General features: G+C 43.4%; 1 protein-coding gene across 1 annotated transcript in view; it reads left to right on the top strand.

Annotated features, from left to right (window-relative positions):
* The window catches only part of RBM6 (RNA binding motif protein 6), an 88186-nt gene extending 74133 nt beyond the window's left edge, over positions 1 to 14053 (top strand). Inside the window, exons 9-21 of the mRNA XM_079713477.1 lie at positions 122 to 394; positions 843 to 1003; positions 1836 to 1933; positions 2613 to 2655; positions 2796 to 2877; positions 3114 to 3199; positions 3736 to 3882; positions 5880 to 5975; positions 7111 to 7371; positions 9167 to 9241; positions 9935 to 10032; positions 12579 to 12708; positions 13807 to 14053. Coding sequence (XP_079569603.1) covers positions 122 to 394; positions 843 to 1003; positions 1836 to 1933; positions 2613 to 2655; positions 2796 to 2877; positions 3114 to 3199; positions 3736 to 3882; positions 5880 to 5975; positions 7111 to 7371; positions 9167 to 9241; positions 9935 to 10032; positions 12579 to 12708; positions 13807 to 13932 — 1676 coding nt within the window. The 3' untranslated portion in view covers positions 13933 to 14053. The remainder of the gene's footprint in view (positions 1 to 121; positions 395 to 842; positions 1004 to 1835; positions 1934 to 2612; positions 2656 to 2795; positions 2878 to 3113; positions 3200 to 3735; positions 3883 to 5879; positions 5976 to 7110; positions 7372 to 9166; positions 9242 to 9934; positions 10033 to 12578; positions 12709 to 13806) is intronic.
* Positions 14054 to 20997: the final 6944 nt, after the last annotated feature.

Raw genomic sequence — 20997 nt, 5'->3', positions numbered from 1 at the left:
CAGCCAAACAAAACAAAATAAAAGCATTCCAGTATGAGTATTTGGGAGCAGGTAAGGAGGAATCACAGTGTTTGAGGGGATAAAACCTGTTGGAGATTCTCTTTCTGTTCTGTTCCTCTAGTGACAGAGGCCAAGCAAGAATTAATAACCTACCCTCAGCCTCAGAAAACATCCATACCAGTACCGTCAGAAAAACAACCCAGCCAACCAAGGTCAGCTGATAAGGAATCTGAACCCAAGAAGCGGGAAGAAGGACAAGAACCACGCTTGGGACATCAAAAGAGAGAAGCAGAAAGGTATCTCCCTCCTTCGCGGAGGGAAGGGCTCACCTTCCGAAGAGACCGAGAGAAGGAGCCATGGTCTGGGGAGACACGCCAGGATGGGGAAAGCAAAAGTAAGTGGTTTGTTGGGGCATGTACCAGACCGTGACCACCGTGGTTGAAACAGATTGCTTGTGTTGTGGCTCTGGACCAGCAGCTTCTTACACCCTAGTAAAACTGCTCAGCCTGATTGAAGAGGCTCTTGCTTTTCCCGGCCTCACTGAAGTAATCTGTATCCTCCAAATAGCAAGTTGCTATTCAGATGCAGCAAAGTATAACTTTAGATTTCTAAGTATTGGTGAAGAAAAATATGAAGTATTTGACTAGCATTTTGTTATAGAACCAGCCTTTGTAGAGCAGGGTAACATCTGCAGTCATCTACAGTAAAATATATATATATATACATATATATACACACACACACACACACGCACACACACACTCAGGCTCTGAGGACTTCAAAAATGTAAATCTTTCTCTCTCTTTCCTTTCTCCTCTCCCGTTTGTGCTTGGTTTGTTCAGCAATCATGCTAAAACGCATCTATCGTTCCACTCCACCTGAGGTGATAGTGGAAGTGCTGGAGCCCTACGTCCGCCTTACTACTGCTAACGTCCGTATCATCAAGAACAGAACAGGCCCCATGGGCCACACCTATGGCTTTATTGACCTTGACTCCCATGCGGTGAGTCGTCGTTATCCGTCACCACCACCACCACCCCCGGATCCCTCACCTCCTACCACCTCAGAACAGCCTAGGGATGGCTGGCTATAGAAACCTCCAGAAGGTTTGAAGGACTTTAACCTTGGAATTCTCGTTTGCTACTTGGTACCATAACCCCTCTTACTCTTTTCTTGGGGTTCATTCAGGTGAAATGACTGCCCTTGAAAGTTGGAACTCTGAGTGGTTTTCTAGATCCATTTTTGTCTTGTGGCATTTACAGTTTCCAGTTAAAATAAAGTGACAGCTTAGTCACTTGTGGAAAATCTGAGGACTAAACCTTTTCAAGATTTTAGTGAATTTTCTGATTTCTTAAAATCATTTTGCCTGGCCACAGACAGTTTTATGTTTGATGGAAACAGAACATTTCCTCTTTTTCCTCAAAGTGTTGCTTTAATAGATTTCTTATGGCTTGAATTTTTAGTTGTGGGGCCCTTTTCTATGGAAGTAATGTGAGGATAGCAATGAAAATCATTGATATTTCTTAGATTTCACGCTCAGAAATCACAAGAGACTTTGTAAACTGTATCTGATGCAGTGACAGTTGCAGACTAGAAGAAGAGGATTTGAATTTCTGAAATTTATACCAAGAACTGATGTCTACTCTGACCATTATTCTGATCAACCCTTCATTAAGAGTTGCCTGTTTTTGCCAGTGTGCTCTTAGTATTAAGGTTATGACCAGAACATAATGTTTAGAAATTTTTCTTTTGAGAAGGAAAATCCATGTTCAGTTTTCTTTCAAGGGACATGTCCTTTTCTCTCTTTGGGTTCAAATGAGTCTTTGGTTCCCCAGGAAGCTCTTCGTGTAGTGAAGATCTTGCAGAACCTTGATCCACCATTTAGCATTGATGGGAAGATGGTAGCTGTAAACCTGGCCACTGGAAAACGAAGGTAAAGCAGAGGGGTGCTACCCCCACTCAGGTTTTTGGGAGGAAACTCTTATTCCTGGCTGGAGAGACAGATAGTAAAACGTGGTGCTTTCCCAGTATGAGTTGCTTCAGGTACGTGCGTATGTTTTCTTTTTCTGAAGCTTGCCTTGTTCTGACTCTAGGTTTTTGTTTTTCCCTTTAAATAGCAGTACTAGGTACTTTGGTTTTTTCCCTCTTGATTCTCTGGTATCTTTGGGTCCCAGGTGATGGTACAGTCTTGGATGTGCAGGAAAAAAATCGCAATATATCCTTGCCCCTTGGAAACCTAAGAAAATGCTGTCTTGACTTTGTTCATACCTCCATAGTGCTGGGAAATCCTATTCTTCTTTACTCCTTCATTCATCTTGACCCAGGAGTGGTAACTGGGAAATGGCTGCATCAGAGAGGCAGGCTTACAGGGATCAGGCAGATCTTGCTCTGGCACCCTCAACTCAATTGCTGTTTTGCTCCAGCCAATAGCTTTGTAGGAGTCCCACTGCCCCTTCCCTTGGGAGTCTCTATCACCAGATTTGCTTACTGTCTGGGTTGGTTCCTTTCCATACAAAAGGGGGAAAAGAGTTTCTCAGCAAATCTGTAGGGTTGGGCACTCCTCAAGTGGCTTTTGGTAGCAGGCTCAAGACATGTTGTATTGTTTGTTGCAGAAATGATTCTGGGGACCATTCTGACCACATGCACTACTATCAGGTAGGCTTCAGCAGTTGGGGGGTGCTCTATTAAAATCCTCAAGTGACTGAAAGAGTGATCTTAAATTTTCTCTAGTGGGTGATTGTTAAGGTAAATGGCTATCAGAAGTTCCATAATTTTAACTTGTCTTTCTGTGATAGGGTAAAAAATATTTCCGAGATAGGCGGGGAGGTGGCCGAAATTCAGACTGGTCTTCAGATGCAAATCGACAAGGACAACAGTGTGAGTGACCTTTGTCTTATTTCTATTGTTCTTTTTGGCTTGACTACTCATTAATTGAAATCTTTATGGTCACAAAGTTGGCAAGAGATGCAGTTGACTAGGGGTTCTGTCTCAGCACCATCTACAGGTTCTGTACCGTTTTGGGTTGGCCAGCCTCGTTCTTAGATTGTTCTTGATGAGTCCCCAGCAAGGACTTCATTGGACACTAACACTGGCTCTGGTTTTATTCCCTCTAGCTTCATCTGACTGCTACATATATGATTCTGCTACTGGCTACTATTATGACCCCTTGGCAGGAACTTATTATGACCCCAATACCCAGGTGAGTTTTTGGCTTTGTTATTTTGTCAGTGATTCTTTTGAGAAAAGTACGTGTGATTTGTTACTTTGAAGGTTTTATTCCCTGTATTCTCTGGTTGCTCATTACATGAAAAGTGTAAAAGTTTAAATCTATATAAGCTGAATATTTCTCCATTCAAGGCAGCTGCTCTACTGTTGTACTGTGTGTACCTCATGTCTACTTCTTGTTTTAAAAAGTCCAGGTTTTATATTGAGTTATATTTATTTAGGTGGATTTTAAAGATGATAATCTTCATGTTAACTGTTGTACATATAGAAAATCAATGCCTTGTGGCATTACAGGCAAGAACAGTGCTGTTCTTGGAAAAATGGACAGTGAGTGGTCTGGCTACATCCTGGCCCCTGAAGTGGAGTTTTCGATTGTTTGATATGGTCTCTTCTTAGGCTTGAGAGAGAGAGCTGTTCTTTCCCTCAGAAGGGAACTGTGCTCCTTAGATCTGGAATTACTGGGAAAGTGAAACGTTCTGTAGACTTTAACTGTTTCCAACTGTATTGCAGCAAGAAGTCTATGTGCCCCAGGACCCTGGGTCACCTGAGGAAGAAGACATCAAGGAAAAGAAACCCACCAGTCAAGGAAAGTCAAGCAGCAGGAAGGAAATGTCTAAAAGAGAGAGCAAGGAGAAAAAAGACCGAGGAGTGACAAGGGTAAGAGGACTTGTGAATCTGCTCCCTTTTCACCGCATAATTACAAATTAAAAGAAAAGAGTCATAGACAGACGAGGTCTGGGTTTGAGGTGTAGAGTTACTAAAAAAGCAGGCAGTCCACTAGCCTCTTAGAGCCTGTGGTCACTCTCTTTTTTAAATACAGAAACTGTGGATGGTGGAACAAAGTGGCTCAGCTCAAACCCCAATACCTCAGCTCCACACAGTTTCACTTTCCTACATCCCTTTTCAGTGCTTGACTCCGTATACACATTTCTATAGGTGTAATTGTAGCAAGGGATACCATTTTCTATTCTTTATTCACTTTATATTTGATCATAAGTATTTTTTCAGTTTTGTATAATACTCTTTATTACTTCCATGCCTGTATGGTAAAAATTCATAGTAAAACTGTGACCTTGTTTTCTTCATCATTCCTACATTGTTTGTCTCCTCTTTCTAATCTTATTCTGTTATAATATACAGCATTTAGCATTCTGTTTTTTCTTTTTTAAATTACTTCCTTAGGATAAATTTTCAGAACAAAGATGATGAACATTTTTACATTTCCTGACATAAAATCAAATTATTTTCCAAAGAATTATATTGATTCACCCTGACACCAGTTATGCATTAATGCAAATGGATGAATTGGCCTGTGGCTTAATTCATAAATTGTCTTTTTTCCCCCCCTTCTAATACTACTAGTGTTTATGCAGATACATATATATAGAGAAAGAATCTGTCTGAGAACTTTTTTTCTTCTAATTTTATTGAGATATAATTAACATACAGCACTGTATAAGTTTAAGGTATACAGCATAATGATTTGACTTACATCCATAATGAAATGATTACCACAGTAAGTTTAGTGAACATCCATTGTCTCATAAAGAAACAAAATAAAAGGAAAAAAATTTTTTTTCCTTGTGATGAGAACTCTTCAGATTTATCCTCTTAACAGCTTTCATATATAACATACAGCACTGTTCATTATATTAATCATGTTGTATACTCTATCTCTAGTATTTATGTATCTTATAATTGGAAGTTCTTACCTTTTGACCACCTTCATCCAATTTCCCCACCCCTACTCACCCCTACTCCCACCCTGCCTCTGGTAACTACAAATCTGATCTCTTTTTCTTTGAGTTTGTTTGTTTGTTTGTTTGGGTGTTTTGTTTTGTTTTTCTTTTGTTTCCCTACAACACTGTTAGTTTTAGTGCACAACATAGTGATTCAAAATTTCTATACATTACAAAATGATCACCACTGAAAGCTTAGACTTTAAAGTTATACTGGCTTAATATGTGGGGTTTTTTTTGTTTTCTTTATAAATTTATTTATTTTCATCTGTGTTGGGTCTTCATTGCTGCGTGCGGACTTTCTCTAGTTGCGGCGAGCAGGGGCTACTCTTCGTTGCAGTGCGCAGGCTTCTCATTGCGGTGGCTTCTCTTGTTGTGGAGCACGGGCACGCAGGCTTCAGTAGTTGCGGCACGCAGGCTCAGTAGTTGTGGCTCACGGGCTCTAGAGCATGGGCTCAGTAGTTGTGGTGCACGGGCTTAGTCGCTCCGCGGCATGTGGGATCTTCCCGGACCAGGGATCAAACCCATGTCCCCTGCATTGCTCCACCACTGCGCCACCAGGGAAGCCCCTGGCTTAATACTTGGATTCTGCTTTTGCCACTTATTCTTTCTAACCATATTCTCAGTCATTTGTAAAATGAGCATATTAATGCCTATTTAGAAGGATTATAGTAAAGGCTGAAGGAGATAATGTATATAAATGCATCATCTGGTGCCTGACATATAGTAATCACTCAATATATACTAAATGTGATGTTTTTAAAGTTTTTTTTTTTTAATTTTGGAATCATTATAGTAACATTACAGATATTTCACAAATTAAGAGGTTTGGAAAATCAGACTCATTTCAACAGGGTTAACTCTAAACCCAGCTTTTATAAGTATCATATAAAAATTATCTCGGATTTTTATCAGTTTCAGGAAAATGCCAGTGAGGGGACAGCTCCCCCAGAAGATGTCTTTAAGAAGCCTCTGCCTCCCACTGTGAAGAAGGAAGAGAGTCCTCCACCAGTAAGGCTAAGCTGATACACTGGGCTAGGGCTGGGGCTGGTTCCGAATGGCAAAGGAAGTTCAAAGGTTGATGCCTCACTTTGGTGTTGGTCCTTTAGCTCTCTGTGTCTCACAGACAAGGACTCTTCTTGAGTATAAGCATGAGGTAAATTTTCCTGTCTGCTAATAGAGGTATTGATGGAGAATCAGAGGCAGTTATCTGTCCTCTTTCCCTCTGCCTTGTGACATTCCCACCAGACTGGCCCTTTTTAAGTTAGAATCTTGGTCTTGTTAATTCTTCTCTTCTAAGTGACCAAGGAAACCCATTTTCCTGGCCCCGATGTTTCCTACCTTTTGGTGCTGCATGAGAATCTCTTAGATGTCGAGTGCATGCATGGTCATTTTTATAGTTTGCCTGCCAGAGTGAACAATGCTAACATTGGTACCCATTTTTTAGATGCCTTTAAGTGATGGTGTCAATCTAATCACAAGTTATTTCTATTAAATATAAATATATAACAATAGAGACCCTCTGTTTTTATTTTGATTGATCATATGCCAATGATCATGCATCATTATTTAACATGTCCTATAAGCTACTGATAAATACTTTTTGCCTGCTCTACATTATTGATTCAGTTCACTATAACATCTATCCTAACCATGCCTTTGTCTTTACCTTACTCAGGAACTGGATCTGTCTACCTGGGTGTTTATCCTTCAGTTGCTTTTAGTCCATCTCCTAAATCTCTTTTGCTCTAGGATGTAGCCTTGATGAAAGTTATCTTTCCTTTTCTCTGTGGGTTACAGTGACTTGGAGGTGGTTGCTATCTCTGCCTCTTCAAAAGTAACTTACAACTTTTAAACTCTCCATGTGGTCTCTGTCAGTTTCCCTTTCTCTTCCTTCTCATCACTGTTCTGTTGCTAGAGTCACTTCTAAGGGAAACTTTCTGGCTTATCTCAGTGGACAAGGAGAAAAGTCAAGCTCGAGCCATGTTGCTTCCATCTGGGAAATGAGCAACATGGTCAGTGGGCCTATTTTGAACCCAGTTCATTATTCAAGCTAAAAGAAATGAGATGCCCGTATCAGAATATCCAGAAAACAGGCCCAAAATATAGGTTGAGTTTGTGTTAATCCCTGGCCTTCTCCTACCAGCCTAAAGTGGTAAACCCACTGATCGGCCTCCTGGGTGAATATGGAGGAGACAGTGACTATGAGGAGGAAGAGGAGGAGGAGCAGACCCCTCCTCCACAGCCCCGCACAGCACAGCCCCAGCAGCGGGAGGAGCTGACCAAGAAGGAGAATGAAGAAGACAAACTCACTGACTGGAATAAACTGGCTTGTCTGCTCTGCAGAAGGCAGTTTCCCAATAAAGAAGTTCTGAGCAAACACCAGCAGCTTTCAGACCTGCACAAGGTATTAGGGGAAGGGCCCTGACCTTTCAAACTTTTGACTCTTTATCACTGTGACTAAAGAAGCTTATGCTGTCCTCCTGAGCCTGTATCTTCCCCAACTCCTCTAATTAAATCAGTTTAATTCAAAAATGAGTTGCTGGGACTTCCCTGTGGTCCAGTGGTTAAGACTTCGCCTTCCACTGCAGGGGCCGCAGGTTTGATCCCTGGTTGGGCAACTAAGATCCCACATGCCATAAAGTGTGGCCAAAAAAAAAAAAAAAAAAGACAAAAATGAGTTGTTCCTCCACCTTTTGTTCATGAGTTGCTCTGCATTAAGACGGTGCCCACCTTCAAAAAACTTCAGGGTGTAGACCCAAGGCAAGCATCATGGCTATGGCTGGGGCACCAAACATGGAAGCTGTGCTGAAGACAGGAGGAGAAGGGGTCGTGGAAAAGGAAACTCACGTGCTGGGTTTCTCATCTTAGCTCTACCATTAACCTAACAGTTGGACTTCATATAAGGCCCTTTTCTTCTTTGATACTTGGTGGCTTCGCCTGGTTCCATCTAGCTCTGACAGTGTGCGGTTTTCCCCAAGGGTGAGTCACATTCTGCCATCTCTTCATGTAGTGAGTTATTGCTATAAGCCATGGCACAACAACTATTCTTGGGGTGTTAAACTGACATACATTGGCCCTCCCTTGCAGTCTTCTCATTTATATGTACTGGCCAAGGAGCCAAATTCTGGACAAGTAAAGCCCCTAGATGGACTCGTGTTCTCAGTATAAAGTAATTTCTTTCACACTCCTTTTCTAGCAGATGTTGCTAGAGCACATGAAGGGATTAGATTTAGACTTTCTCTCAATATAAAACCCAAAGTCTTATGTAGCTAAAAGCTGAGAAGCTCTGCTTTGATGATAGGTACACCTCTTCTTCCAGCTGCCTCTGTTGAGGCTCTGCAAAGTTTCTAGGATTCTGAGAGGCTCCTTCTGACAACCCCTGCAACAGACTACCTCCCAGGTTCCTTTGACCTTCTGGAATTCTGAGTCATCAGACAAAACATTTAAAATTCAGCTCTCTTATGAAAGTGCTAGTAAATTTCTAAAGAGATTAAAAAGTTGTCAGGAAAGAGGAGCCAGAGGTCTGATGAATCCACAAACTGAACTAGCCCTGGGACAGTGAAACGTGGACTATAGCACTTTCCCTTTCCTTGCAGTAATCCAATGCAAAGAATCCCCTCTCTGTGCAAGAGCTTCTCTGGACACCTTAAGTTTCTTATGTATGCCAGAGGGAGCCACGCTTCAGGAGTGTAGGACCCTCAAGGAGTACAGGACTCTCAGAGCAATCTGTTCTTTTGTGACCTTGGAGTTCCTTTTCCTGTTTCTCTGTGGGCTTGAATAGTGCCCACAGAGAATAGTGTCTGAGGATGGCAGATGGTAGTGGTGGTAGGCAGAGCATGTGGGCATTTGGTTTTCTTCACTGGTGTAGTCAGATTCCCCTCTCCCATTTTTACCTTAGGTAAAGAGATATAAACCAGATTTGTGTCTTCTACACTTTGGAGAGAAGTAGGATAAAATTCTGTCTTGTGCCACAACATGTAACTAATCTATGTGACAAGCCAGTGTTAGAACCTGGGTTCCCATTGGTGAGGCTAACGCAAGTCCAGTTAGGGATTGTTGCTTGCGTGGTGCAGTGATCACTTAGGAGAGTTGGTCAGTGAAAGGAACTACAGTCCTAAAGCAGCTATCAGGAAAGGCCTAGAGCATTTCTAGGACCACTTTTTTTAGACCTACACTCATAGAACTCCCTCTTTTCTCAGCAAAACCTGGAAATCCATCGGAAGATAAAACAGTCTGAGCAGGAGCTAGCCTATCTGGAGAGGAGAGAACGGGAGGTAAGATTCGGTGACTTGTTACTCCCTTGACCCCCAACTCTTTTTGCTTTCTGGTGTAGCATTTGTAGGCTGTGCTGAAGATAAAGAACGAAGAAGCCCCAAAAGATGGTGTATACATTTCTTGAAACTCATCAAACTACATTAAAGTGGATGCATTTTATAGTTTATAAATTATACCTTAATAAAGTTGGTTTTTTAAAAGGTGGTGTTAGGGTCTTTGGGTAGGTGAAATAACATTCCTCTTTCTTGCCCAGCTTTTAAAATCAATGAAGGAGTGTTGGATAGGGCTGCTAAAATAGCATCTTTTACTGTTAAAGGCCAAGTTGGAGGAAGTAGCTTAGAGTGAGAGCCAAATGGACTTGCTATCTAGACCAATTAGGCAGACTCACTTACCCAGCTACAGGCTTCACCAGCCCATGACAGGTTTTATGTGACGGTTAAGAATCCACCTGTGGAGGCGTATTGGAGAGCACCTCCTCCTCAGAAGAGGAAAAGATAGCCTCTTCTTCCCAAATTTACCAGTTAGAGAAGCTACTACTTTCTCAAGAAGAATGTTTAAAGGAATGAGAGATTCCAGGAGTTACCAGTTGAATCCCTTCACATTAGAAGAAATATCGGGAATAAAGTGAAGCTTTCGCACTCTCCCACCCACTCAGATGGGAGTCTCAGATCTGTTCTTCTGCTTACCAACAGGGAAGGTTTAAAGAAAGAGGAAATGATCGCAGGGAAAAGCTCCAATCTTTTGATTCTCCAGAAAGGAAGCGAATTAAATACTCCAGGGAAACTGACAGGTAAGCTAGAAACTCTTCACTCAGCCTAGGTCTCAAGCCTAATGATGAAACCATCACTTTCTCCAACATGCTGCCTTTTTCTCTCTCGGGGAGTGAGGTTATCGGGAGCAGGTTCTGTCTGAACTCTTGAGCATGAAGTTCACCCCAGCCTTTTTACCACCTGTCTTAACACAGGGAATATGTATGTTTGCGTGTAAGACTCACTGGCTGCTTAATCAAAACCAGGGCTGGAGTGGCTATAGTTGAGAACCCTTTCTCTCCTCATCAGTAATGCTGTACCTCCGTATTAGCCTGATAAGAATGTCACACTCTTGGACTTTTTTCTCTAGGGAACCTCCATTCTCACACATTAGGTGCTGAATAAGTGGTTGGCTGCTGATAGAAATATGTGATCTCTAGCTTCCTGTGCTTGTTTCTGGTCAGAGAGCTCCCAAGTCGTGAGTCCAGAGTTATACAGAATTTGCTGGTAGCCCACTGTGTACAGATACTGCACCAAGGGCAAGGAATATTCATGTGGACAAGACACATATTATCCTTGACTGTCTGAACAGAGAATAGGAAGGCTTAGGTGATACTTTGTCTTGTAGGGCAGACACAGAAATCCGGTGGAGAAGGGGAGGGCATTTCAATTGGAGGGAACTGCATGCTTCTTGGATGAAAGAGAGAGAGGTCATGATGCATTTGAGAAGTTGTAAGTAGCTTGATGGGCTGAACACTGAAGATAAGTGGTTGAGTGACAAGGAGATGAGGCTGGCTCAGCAGACACAGTCCAGTTTGTGAAGTTCATGCTCCTTGAACGCCTTGCTAAGACTTTGTCTTAGGGCAGTGGGAGGTTATGAAATGATTTTAAGCAGGATATTGATCTAGTGAAACTTGAACAAGTCTCTACATTAGTAAGCAAAAGAACTAGTAGCCAAGGTAGAGTACGCCTGTGGGGAAAGGGGAGATGATTGATGGAGAAAGGCCCCTAAGAAGTCTAGATGGGGTCTGGGGCTCTGGCATTCCAACTTATTTGTTCACAGCCCTCAATAAGAGATTATTTTGAATCATGGCCCAGAATATGCGTATGTGTGTAAATAACTGAAAAAGAAATCTTCATGAAAAATACTTCCTTACTGTGCAATAAACACTGACATTTTTATTTTAGTCTATTCTATTCGCATTTGTAAGAAGTGCTAAGTTGGGACCACTTAATCAATGTAGCATCCCATTGGGTCATTCTCTGCAATTTGAAATACACTGAACGATGACAAAACTGAAGGAGTCAGCCAGGAGGAGGAAGAGCGCCTTAGCCCTGAGTCAGTTGGGTGTAGCTGGGTGTAGAAAGAGATGCCTCTCTATTCTCAGCACCCATCACATCACATTCTACTGGCTCTCCTCCTTCTAAGTCTTCTCTCCTGCTCCTCTTCCTTTTCTGGGTTATTCCAGATATTCTCCAGGACTCTGCCCTCAGTTTTCCTTTATTCTTGCTCCTCCATCCTCTTGACTTGGACTGCCTACGGTACCCAAGGCTTTAGCCACCACTCACAGGCTAACAAGTCCTATGGCTCCATCTCAAGTCATTTCTGTTTTCTGAGCTCAAAATCATTATTTCTGTTTCCCTTCTGGGCATATCCTCTTGGCCACTTCTCAGCCTCCTCACACTAAACAATTACTCAATATTATATTCCACATTATTCTCTAGTCCAGTCCTGCTAAACCTGCTGTATTCCTGTTTCAGAGTAGTAATATCATCGCATCATGGTCTACCTGGTCTGTCCCAATCTTCCTCCTTTATCCTCTGTATCGTTAGTGGCCACATCCATAATTAAGCCTTGCCCCAATTCCTAGCTCACCTCCAAACTGGACTGCTTAGTCTCCATCTTTGCTCTTCAGTCTTTCTACCCTACCACCAAAATGACCTTTATAAACAGAAATCTCCTAAAACTAGCCTTTTTGTGAAAATATACCTTGCCTAAAGGGAGGCCTGGGTTCTAGAGATTCTTTGCCTGAAGTATGAAGTACAGAGTCATGATTTAGCATGATGTTCAAGGCTTTTCACAATCTGGCTCAAGCAGCCTTTTGTCAATTCCTGCTACTCTTCTTCTGGGCAAATTGTATTTTTTCACTTCTCCTTGCTTGTGTCCTCCTTTCCTCCCATGCTTTTTCTAGCTCACAGGCTCCTCATTTTTAAGACCCAGTTCAGGTATACCCTCCTGTTAGAATTCCTCATTTTTGGTGATGCCCCTTCAGGTTTGTGTTCCCTGTTTGTATTTCCATAGTAGGTATATACTGTTGCTACATCCATGGCTGAGCTCTTCAGTGTGCTGTAAGCATCTGTTGACATATTATCCTTCTCACATCCTTCCCCATGAACAGAGTCAGATCTTGGTCATCTCTGTACCCCCAGGACAAAGCCGGTTTCATAGATAGCAGGCACTCAAAGATACTGTTTAATATTCTTAAGAGGAGGCAAATCTGAATCAAGAGGACAGAGGTTTTTATTGGGCTCACAAGCATGTCACTTTGAAAGTGCTGGTGTCTAAGTATGTATGCTTCTTTTGCAGTGATCGTAAGCCTGTTGGTAAAGAAGGCATCGACAATAGCAGCAAAGGAGGCTGTGTCCAACAGGCCACTGGCTGGAGGAAGGGGGCAGGCCTCGGATATGGCCATCCTGGATTGGCTTCAACAGAGGAGGTGAAATGGTTTCCATCTTGTTAGGGATGGCATGAACCTGGCATATACTTAGTTTCCTCTCATTCTGTGGCCCAGAGCTATGTCCTTGCCTATTAGCTGGGCTTTCACCGCTGCTGGCAAAGAACGTGAGAGCTGAGAAGCCTGTCAGTCTTTTTTTTTTTTTTAAAGAAGATGTTGGGGGTAGGAGTTTATTAATTTATTTTATTTATTTTTGCTGTGTTGGGTCTTCGTTTCTGTGCGAGGGCTTTCTCTAGTTGTGGCAAGCGGGGGCCACTCTTCATCGCGGTGCGCGGGCCTCTCACTATCGCGGCCTCTCTTGTTGCGGAGCACAGGCTCCAGACACACAGGCTCAGTAGTGTGGCTCACGGGCCTAGTTGCTCCGCGGCATGTGGGATCCTCCCAGACCAGGGCTCGAACCCATGTCCCCTGCATTAGCAGGCAGATTCTCAACCACTGTGCCACCAGGGAAGCCCCGAACCCTGTCAATCTTGATACTGGATTGTAGCTAGGCATGCTAGGCTCTTTGCTGTTTGATTGGCGATGGGAAGGGGAGAGAGAATTTGGAATGGGGCTGATTTCACTCTTACACAGAGTAAGACATGAGGCAGTGTGGGAATCAGGCAGTTTGAGATTGAAGAATCATTTGGTGAAAAGAACCAGGAAACCAGCAATAAAAGGTACAAAGGCATCTCAGAGAGGAATTGTCGTTAGAGGTCTTTGATGGCTAAAATTTGAGGAGCATGAAGTTAGTCCTGGGTCCCATGAAGGGCCTCACCCCTCATGTTTAAGGTAAAGAAGAGAAGATAGAAAAGGTGATAAGAGGGAACCCTCTCCATTTTGTGTTGTCTTAGTCCCTGTCTGAAAATGCCACATATAGGAGATGGGCTTCTCACATTTCTGGTGTTGAATCCTGTATCCTGAAATCATGGCATCGCCACCCTCCTTATTCATCTTGAGTATTTGTTTATTAATTAAGCATTCTTTAAAAATTCTCCTATATCCTGCTCCTTACTAGTCCAGAAATGCTTATAGTCAAAGACCAGCCCTGAGGCTAATTAATTCATAGAGCCCACTTCATTGTTTGTCTTTGTTTTACAGACTGAAAGCCGGATGAGGGGTCCCAGTGTGGGAGCTCCAGGAAGAACCAGCAAGAGACAGTCCAATGAGACTTACCGAGACGCTGTGCGAAGAGTCATGTTTGCTCGGTATAAAGAACTCGATTAAAGAGTGGAGACAAGTCCCAAAGGACACAGCCTCCTTCTTGTTTTGTTTGTCCGTCTCTCCTTTTGTTTTGTTACTGTTCTTGCTGCTAGAACTTTTTTAAATAAACTTTTTTTCAATGTGACTTCTTTTGGTGGTTAAATTTTTCTCCCGTGGGTGGGGGGGTGGGGCTAATGGTAGGAGGAAGAGAGTCCCTTGGTGTGGGTCCATTTGAGGTGACGCTGAAATGGCAACAAGAGCTGTAGTGAGCCCTGGAACAGTGCCTGCTATCAGTGTGAGTGGACTGGTTGCAGTGACCATTGAACTCTGGCTTGTATGAATACTGTCAGATTTTTAAAAATTATTTTCCTAATCTAATTAGTGAAAATAGCATCACACATTATTGTAACTGCTAAGGCTGAACATATTTCCATATGTTGGTTTACTAGTCATTAGACCTTCAGAAGTCCTCTTCTGACTTTGTTGGGGGACGGGGGGGAGGAAGTGTTGTGACAGCTCTTTTTCTGAGTGTCTGCTGGGTGTTCACTGCTTCACCCATTGTGGTCACCACAGCAAGTTGGCTTAATAAGAATTACCACTTCTCTGCAGCCACTGTCCCAGCTTTTCCTTTCCTCCATGGCTAGAACTCTCCAAAGAGATGTCTGCCCTCTTTCAAATCTTTATTGCCCACCATATCACTCATACCATTTCACAGAATTTGCTTCAAAAGTGAGTTTTTTTGTTTTTCGTTGTAGTTAAAAGGACTACTACATCCTACTATATCCTATGCACCTATTAAAACTTTAAAAAATAATTTCTCAAGGGAACATATGGTACTAAGAATTGCACTTTTCAGGTATCTCAGGGGAAAAATGTTTCTTAGAACTGCATGTTTCGAAGAACATCTTGATTGTATAAGGTAGGGGTTTGTAAACTTTTCTGTAAAGAGCCAGAGAGTCAATATTTTAGACTTCATATTATAGGTCATATGATCTCTGTTGCAACTACTCAGCTCTTTTGTAGTAAGAAAGCAGCCACAGGCAATACACAAGTGATTTTGGCTGTGGTCCGATAAAACTTTATTTACAAAAACAAGCCACAGGCCAGAATTGGCCCAGGGGTTGTGGTTTTTCCCAACCCTTGGTCTAACGACATAGTCTGGATGCATAAGGCAGGACCAAGGAGGGTTTTGTAAAAATTGAGTGGGGGTATTGGCATTTTGGAGAGGATGAGCAGTGAGGGGTGGGAGAGGTAAGGAGAGGTGCGAGTATACCAAGGAGAAAACATTTCTAGCAACAGGAATGGTAAATGTGAATTTAAATTGTTTGCCATGCTGTGTCCAAATATAATCCCTTTCTCTTAATCTTTAATATATCTTTTTACCCCTCCGAAAAAGGAAAACAAACAGGAGTACATTGGCTTAGGGATCAAAAGTCCCTAGTTCTGGGCCTTGCTATCACTAGTGCAGCATTTTAGAAGATGGGCTATTTGGATCTTTCAGCCCCAGACAGATGTACTCCAAGAGCCCTTCTGGTCTGACTGATGGTCTGCAGGTGCATCTATGGTATGTCCAATTACTCTCTGTCTGACCTTCACTGAATAGGTCAAAACATTTTTTCGAAGTTTCCAAGTTTGTCCTGAACTGGTCAGACTAGGTTTTCCTCCTAACTTTGTGTCACCCTGTTCGGCCTAACCAGAGCTGTGAAACACATCCAGTGCTTCAGTATTGAAGATCCTGTAGAGGCTACTTGGTTGACTCAGGTTACTGGCTGCCCAGCAGTAGCATCATCAAGTTATTAAGTGGTCATTGAATGTTTTGAAAGCCTACTTTACTTGTTACTGGGGCTTATAGCAAGATCAGTGTGGGTCTCTGTGACCATGGGACTCAGTCCTCTGGGGAAGATGGACGTTGCACAATTTCTGATATGATGAGAGATGCAGGGGAGAAGTATAGCATGCTACTGGGATGCTATGACATGGACTTAATTCTCATTTGGTGGCAGCAGCATCTTCTCTGATGTGTTTAAACTCAGACCTCCAGACTAGGCCACTGTCTAGTTTTGGTTTGGTTTGTCTTCTGGTTTTATTTTGCCACTTTAGTGGAGATTTTATGGTTGGAAATAAGGTCTAAAGTATTTCATACATTTTTAAAGCAGTACTTTGGATATTGTATGAAACTCGGAATGGGTGTGAAACGTGTGTCACCCTAAGATGTCCCTAGGAGGTTCCCTGAGGCCTCTGATCAGAATGCCAGCTACATAAGGGCAGAGATCTTGGGTAATTTTCTTCATTACTATATCCCTAGGGCCTGGCCCAGGGCCTAACACAGTTGGCACCCAATAAATGAGTGAATAGTGCTGAACTCATAGGTCTATGGTAAATACTTGTTGAATTAAATTTTGATTGCATATCTCTCTCAGTTTAAGCCCATCTCTGACAAAATTAATTATTTTGGTTTCTTGGTATAGGCAAGAGTTCTCACGTTAAGTCTTTTCCCCCCCCCCCTCCACATGAGCCTTTTTACTAATTCTAAAGCAGTAGTTCCCAGCCTGGGACCAAAACATGTGAACTAGTTTTTTTTCTTTTGTCAAGTAGTGAGAAATTAAGAAAAAGACCTAAGATCGTTTCATTAAGAGAACTTTTTTTTTTTTTCCATCAAAAAACTAGTAAAGGCAGGGCTTCCCTGGTGGCGCAGTGGTTGAGAGTCCGCCTGCCGATGCAGAGGACACAAGTTCATGCCCCGGTCCGGGAAGATCCCACATGCCGTGGAGCAGCTGGGCCCGTGAGCCATGGCCGCTGAGCCTGAGCGTCCGGAGCCTGCGCTCCGCAACGCGAGAGGCCGCAACAGTGAGAGACCCGCATACGCAAAAAAAAAAAAAAAAAAAAAAGTAGTAAAGGCAAACTTAAAGGACTGTCTTCTATTCTATATTGAACATCTGTAGCTTTCTTTAAAACAAAAAACCAAATCATTCTGTTGTCTTTGTTTTCCTTAATTAGCCAGGAACTGTTAAACTTTTCCAGACTCACATCAACTGCCAGACAGGCCTTTGGGGGCACAGCTCTGGAACTCAACAGGGCAGTGTTCACAAAGAAGGTCAGCTACCAGAGAATTTTGAGGATGGCATTTCGCTCTGGTGGAATCCATCTTTTTTTCTAGACACCTCCTTCAAGTATTTAAGAATGATTTTGTACCATTTATGAACAGCTATATAGCTTTTATGGCTGGTGACAAGCCAGCCCAGCAGGCACCTCAGGGATGCTCAGAAGTGCTTGTTTAACTGCTTTGGAAATGAGCAGACTTCTAGTGACCATTAAGTCTAGCAAGTTCTGGGTTCTCGGCATCTGCATTATCCATTGCAGGGTTTGCAATGACCCATCTATATTTAAGTTTTAAATATCATTAAACTAATATTGGAGTTCCGAGGGTCACATACATTTATTCTGATGGTAAAAGTTTTACATACATATGTGTGTATATATATACATATATATACACTCCCCCATAAGTTGGATATTATATACAGATACATACATACATATGAAAATGTAGACAAATATGTGTGTGTAGGTAGTCTATGGTCTGAATGCTTGTCTTCCCCCCCAACCACCACCAACACCTAAACCCCAAAGGTGATGGTATTAGTAGGTGAAGCCTTTGGGAAGTAATAAGGTCATGAAGACAGAGCTGTCATAACTGGGATTAGTGCTCTTATAAAAGAAATCCCACAGAACTCCCTAGACCCTTTCACCATGTGAATATACAACAAGAAGTTTGCAGCCCGGAAGAGGGCTCTCACCCAACCATGCTGGCACCTTGATCTTGGACTTTGCAGCCTCCGGAACTGTAAGAAAAAATTTTCTGTTGTTTACAAGCTACCCAGTCTGTGGTATTTTGTTATAGCAGCCCGAACAGACATAGGTAGGTAGGTAGATAGATAGGAAGATAGAAATAGAGATGAGGAGAGGAGAGAGAGAAAAGTTACCCATTATTCTAAAATCCAGAGATTCCTACCTTTCCATCTACTGTCATGTTTTTAATTATCCAAAGAGTTTCCAGTGTCAGTCACTTAATGCCCTCGACGTAGAAGGATAAGCCATAGTTAGAACATGTTTAAAGATGCTTTTCCAAGGAAAAGATTTTCCAGTATATCTGAAGCTTCTGGTTTGAAATCTCTTTGACGCCCTTCTACTTATTCTGTTTTTTTCTTTATTTTTATTTTATTAATTTATGTTTTGGCTGCCATTGGGTCTTAGTTTCGGCACGTGGGATCTTTCGTTGTGGCGCGTGGTTTTCTGTCTCTAGTTCTGGCGTGTGGGCTCCAGGGCACGTGGGCTCTACGTAGTTCGCGGCATGCGGGCTCTAGTTGAGGCGCTCGAGCTCAGTAGTTGCAGCGTGTGGGCTTAGTTACCCTGTGGCATGTGGGATCTTAGTTCCCTGACCAGGGAACGAACCCACATCCCCTGCATTGGAAGGTGGATTCTTTACCACTGGACCACCAGGGAAGTCCCCCTTCTACTTACTCTTAAAAGATTTCTTTTTATCCAGAAAGAAAAGAGTATAAGTGTGGTTTTCCACATCTAATATCTTCCTCTGCCTTGTCATGGTCTAATTATTCAATCTGTATATATGACCTGAAAAATAAGTTCCACTAAATCTATATCTATAAATAATGCCAGTGGGCAAGTTATGCTAACTGGATACATAGAAATACCACCATTTGACGGATGAGTGAGGGTCCAAAATATCTCTCTGAATTGCTGAAGGATCCCTGGTTCTTTCTGCCACAAATGTTGCACTTTTAGCTTTGGTAGTGGATTCATTTGTTCATTCAACAAATATTTACTGAGTGCATACCAAGTGCCTGGCAGAAGTAGAGGCACTGGGGATATAGTAGTGAACTAAACAGACAAAAGTCCCTCCCCTTCTGGAGTGTACATTCTAGTGAATGAGGGCGTGGACTCAAATTAAACTTACTAGTTCAAATCCCAGTTCCACCACTATAGTTTGGAATCTATAGTGCGACATTTTAGTGTGACCTACTGTCTCTCTAAAACAAGGACAGTGATAATAGCTTTAACTAAGTGAATGGCAGTTGAGCCAGCTAGAAGTGATCCAAGATATAGTTTAAAGGTAGAGTCAACAGGATTTGCTGATAGATTGAGTGCAAGGAAAAAGGAGTCATGGATGACTCCAAGGTTTTTGTCCTGAGTAACTGGAAGCAGGGGATTGCTAACTATGGGGTGGGGAAGGCTGTGAAGGAGACAAGGTTGGTTTTTGGCTGTGTTAATTTTGAGATTCTATTAGACGGCCAAGTAGTAACTGTTAAATTAACCCTGGAAGGACTTCCTGGTGGCGTTAAGACTCCACTCCACGGGCCCAATGCAGGGGGCCCGGGTTCAATCCCTGGTCAGGGAACTAGATCTCACATGCGTGCCGCAACTAAGAGTTCGCATGCCACAACTAAGGAGCCCACATGCCACAACTAAGGGGCCTGCATGCCACAACTATGGAGCCTGCCTGCCACAACTAAGAACCAATGCAACCAAATATTTTTTTTAAATCCTCTTAATTTCCATAAACCTCAATTTCCTTACTTGCAAAATGGATTTAATAACCACCTCATAGGTTATGAAAATGAAAATAGAAATTTGTAAAGCATGTAGCCCAATAATCTAATCTAGCATTCAATATGCAATAGGCGATCGACCTACATTCCTTCTCTTAAAGCTAGATTATAAACGTGATGGTTTACACCGCGTCGGTGAAAGAAAACTGTACTCTCTAAGGCCCTTGTAGCAAAGCAAATAATTACTATGCCTAATAAAGTTAAAAGCTCTGATCCGTATCTGCAAAAGGCAGACTGGAGATTAGGCCTGGGTTTTGAAGAAAGGGAAATACGCAGGAAATTGACACAGGGCGTAGTTAAGTGACAGGTTGCCCTAGCGACCACACTCCCCAGCAGCCCTCGCGCAGCCAGACACCTTCGCGGATTGGACACCTCCATAGGAAGCGTGTGGTGGGGGGAGGGGACAGGCGCGAGGTACTGTGGGTAGGAGACGGCCGTTGACGGAGGCGCCATTTTGTGAGGCGGCCGTACCCCGTTGGAATCCCCTGGCACAAAACCGCTACTGCTGCTACTTCCGTCCTTCCTGGGGGTAAGTGCGGCGGCCGCCCGTAATGACCCGCGGTTCTTTCTGTTGGAGCAGGCCCTGTAGAGCCTCCCTGTTAGCCGCGGGCGGCGATCGATCAGCTCCAGCCGGATCTCTCGAAGGGCTACCGGAGGCATTGGAGAGCCGCGCCCCTCCTCGCCGCTAGCGCTGTCAGCTTTCAGAGAGCGTTCTCCCGCCCAGCTCGAGGCCCTCTTCTTTCGGCCTCTGAGTGTGCCCCTGTCGGGACGTGTTTCCGACTACCCAGCCCGGCTGAGCATGAAGCCGTCGTTTGTCCCTCGGGTACTTCTCAGGGGCGCCCTGACAGTCTCTGGCCGCCATCGCCCCTCAGCTTGACCTGAATCAGCCCTCTCCGGAAAGCTGTTCGGTGAAGGCTGATCTGCGGGCTGGGAACCTCTTAGGGGTCGGGAGGCGGGTGTAAAGGCAGGAAGAGAAAGCCGGACGCCTGAGTTGGTCGCGCAGGCCGTGGCGCCGCCATCTCGGCCGCGACACCCCGCGGAGGTGGGTCCGGGCAACTGCCCAGGCGATGAGGGGAGGCATCAGAGATTCTGCCTAGGGCCTGGTTTCTCCCGGATGGTTCTCTTCCATTTGTTAATTCAGTAAATGTTCGTTGAGCGCCTGCCTAGAACAGGCGCCAGGGACGGCTGTAAGTAGTTTCTCGGACCGCGCACGCATCGAACGCAGTCTAGCTCTGTGACGTTTTATCACCGCCGGTGCGCAGCTGAGCCAGGCTGGCCACCTCAAGAACCTGTGACGATTATTGTTACCTAGGAATTAAGTCGTGTGGAGGTTCACCCTTGTTTGAGATAGCTTTGGATCAGCCGTTGCGTTTTAAATGGAGTAGATTTTCCATCAACTCAGCATCGGGCTTCTGAAAGGTTTTAAGCTTTTCATAAGTAATTTTTGAATTTCGTTTCGCTC

This window comes from Hyperoodon ampullatus (genome assembly GCF_949752795.1).
Source record: "Hyperoodon ampullatus genome assembly, chromosome: 10".
Taxonomy (NCBI): Eukaryota; Metazoa; Chordata; class Mammalia; order Artiodactyla; family Ziphiidae; genus Hyperoodon; species Hyperoodon ampullatus.
This window is presented reverse-complemented; position numbering and strand designations above follow the sequence as displayed.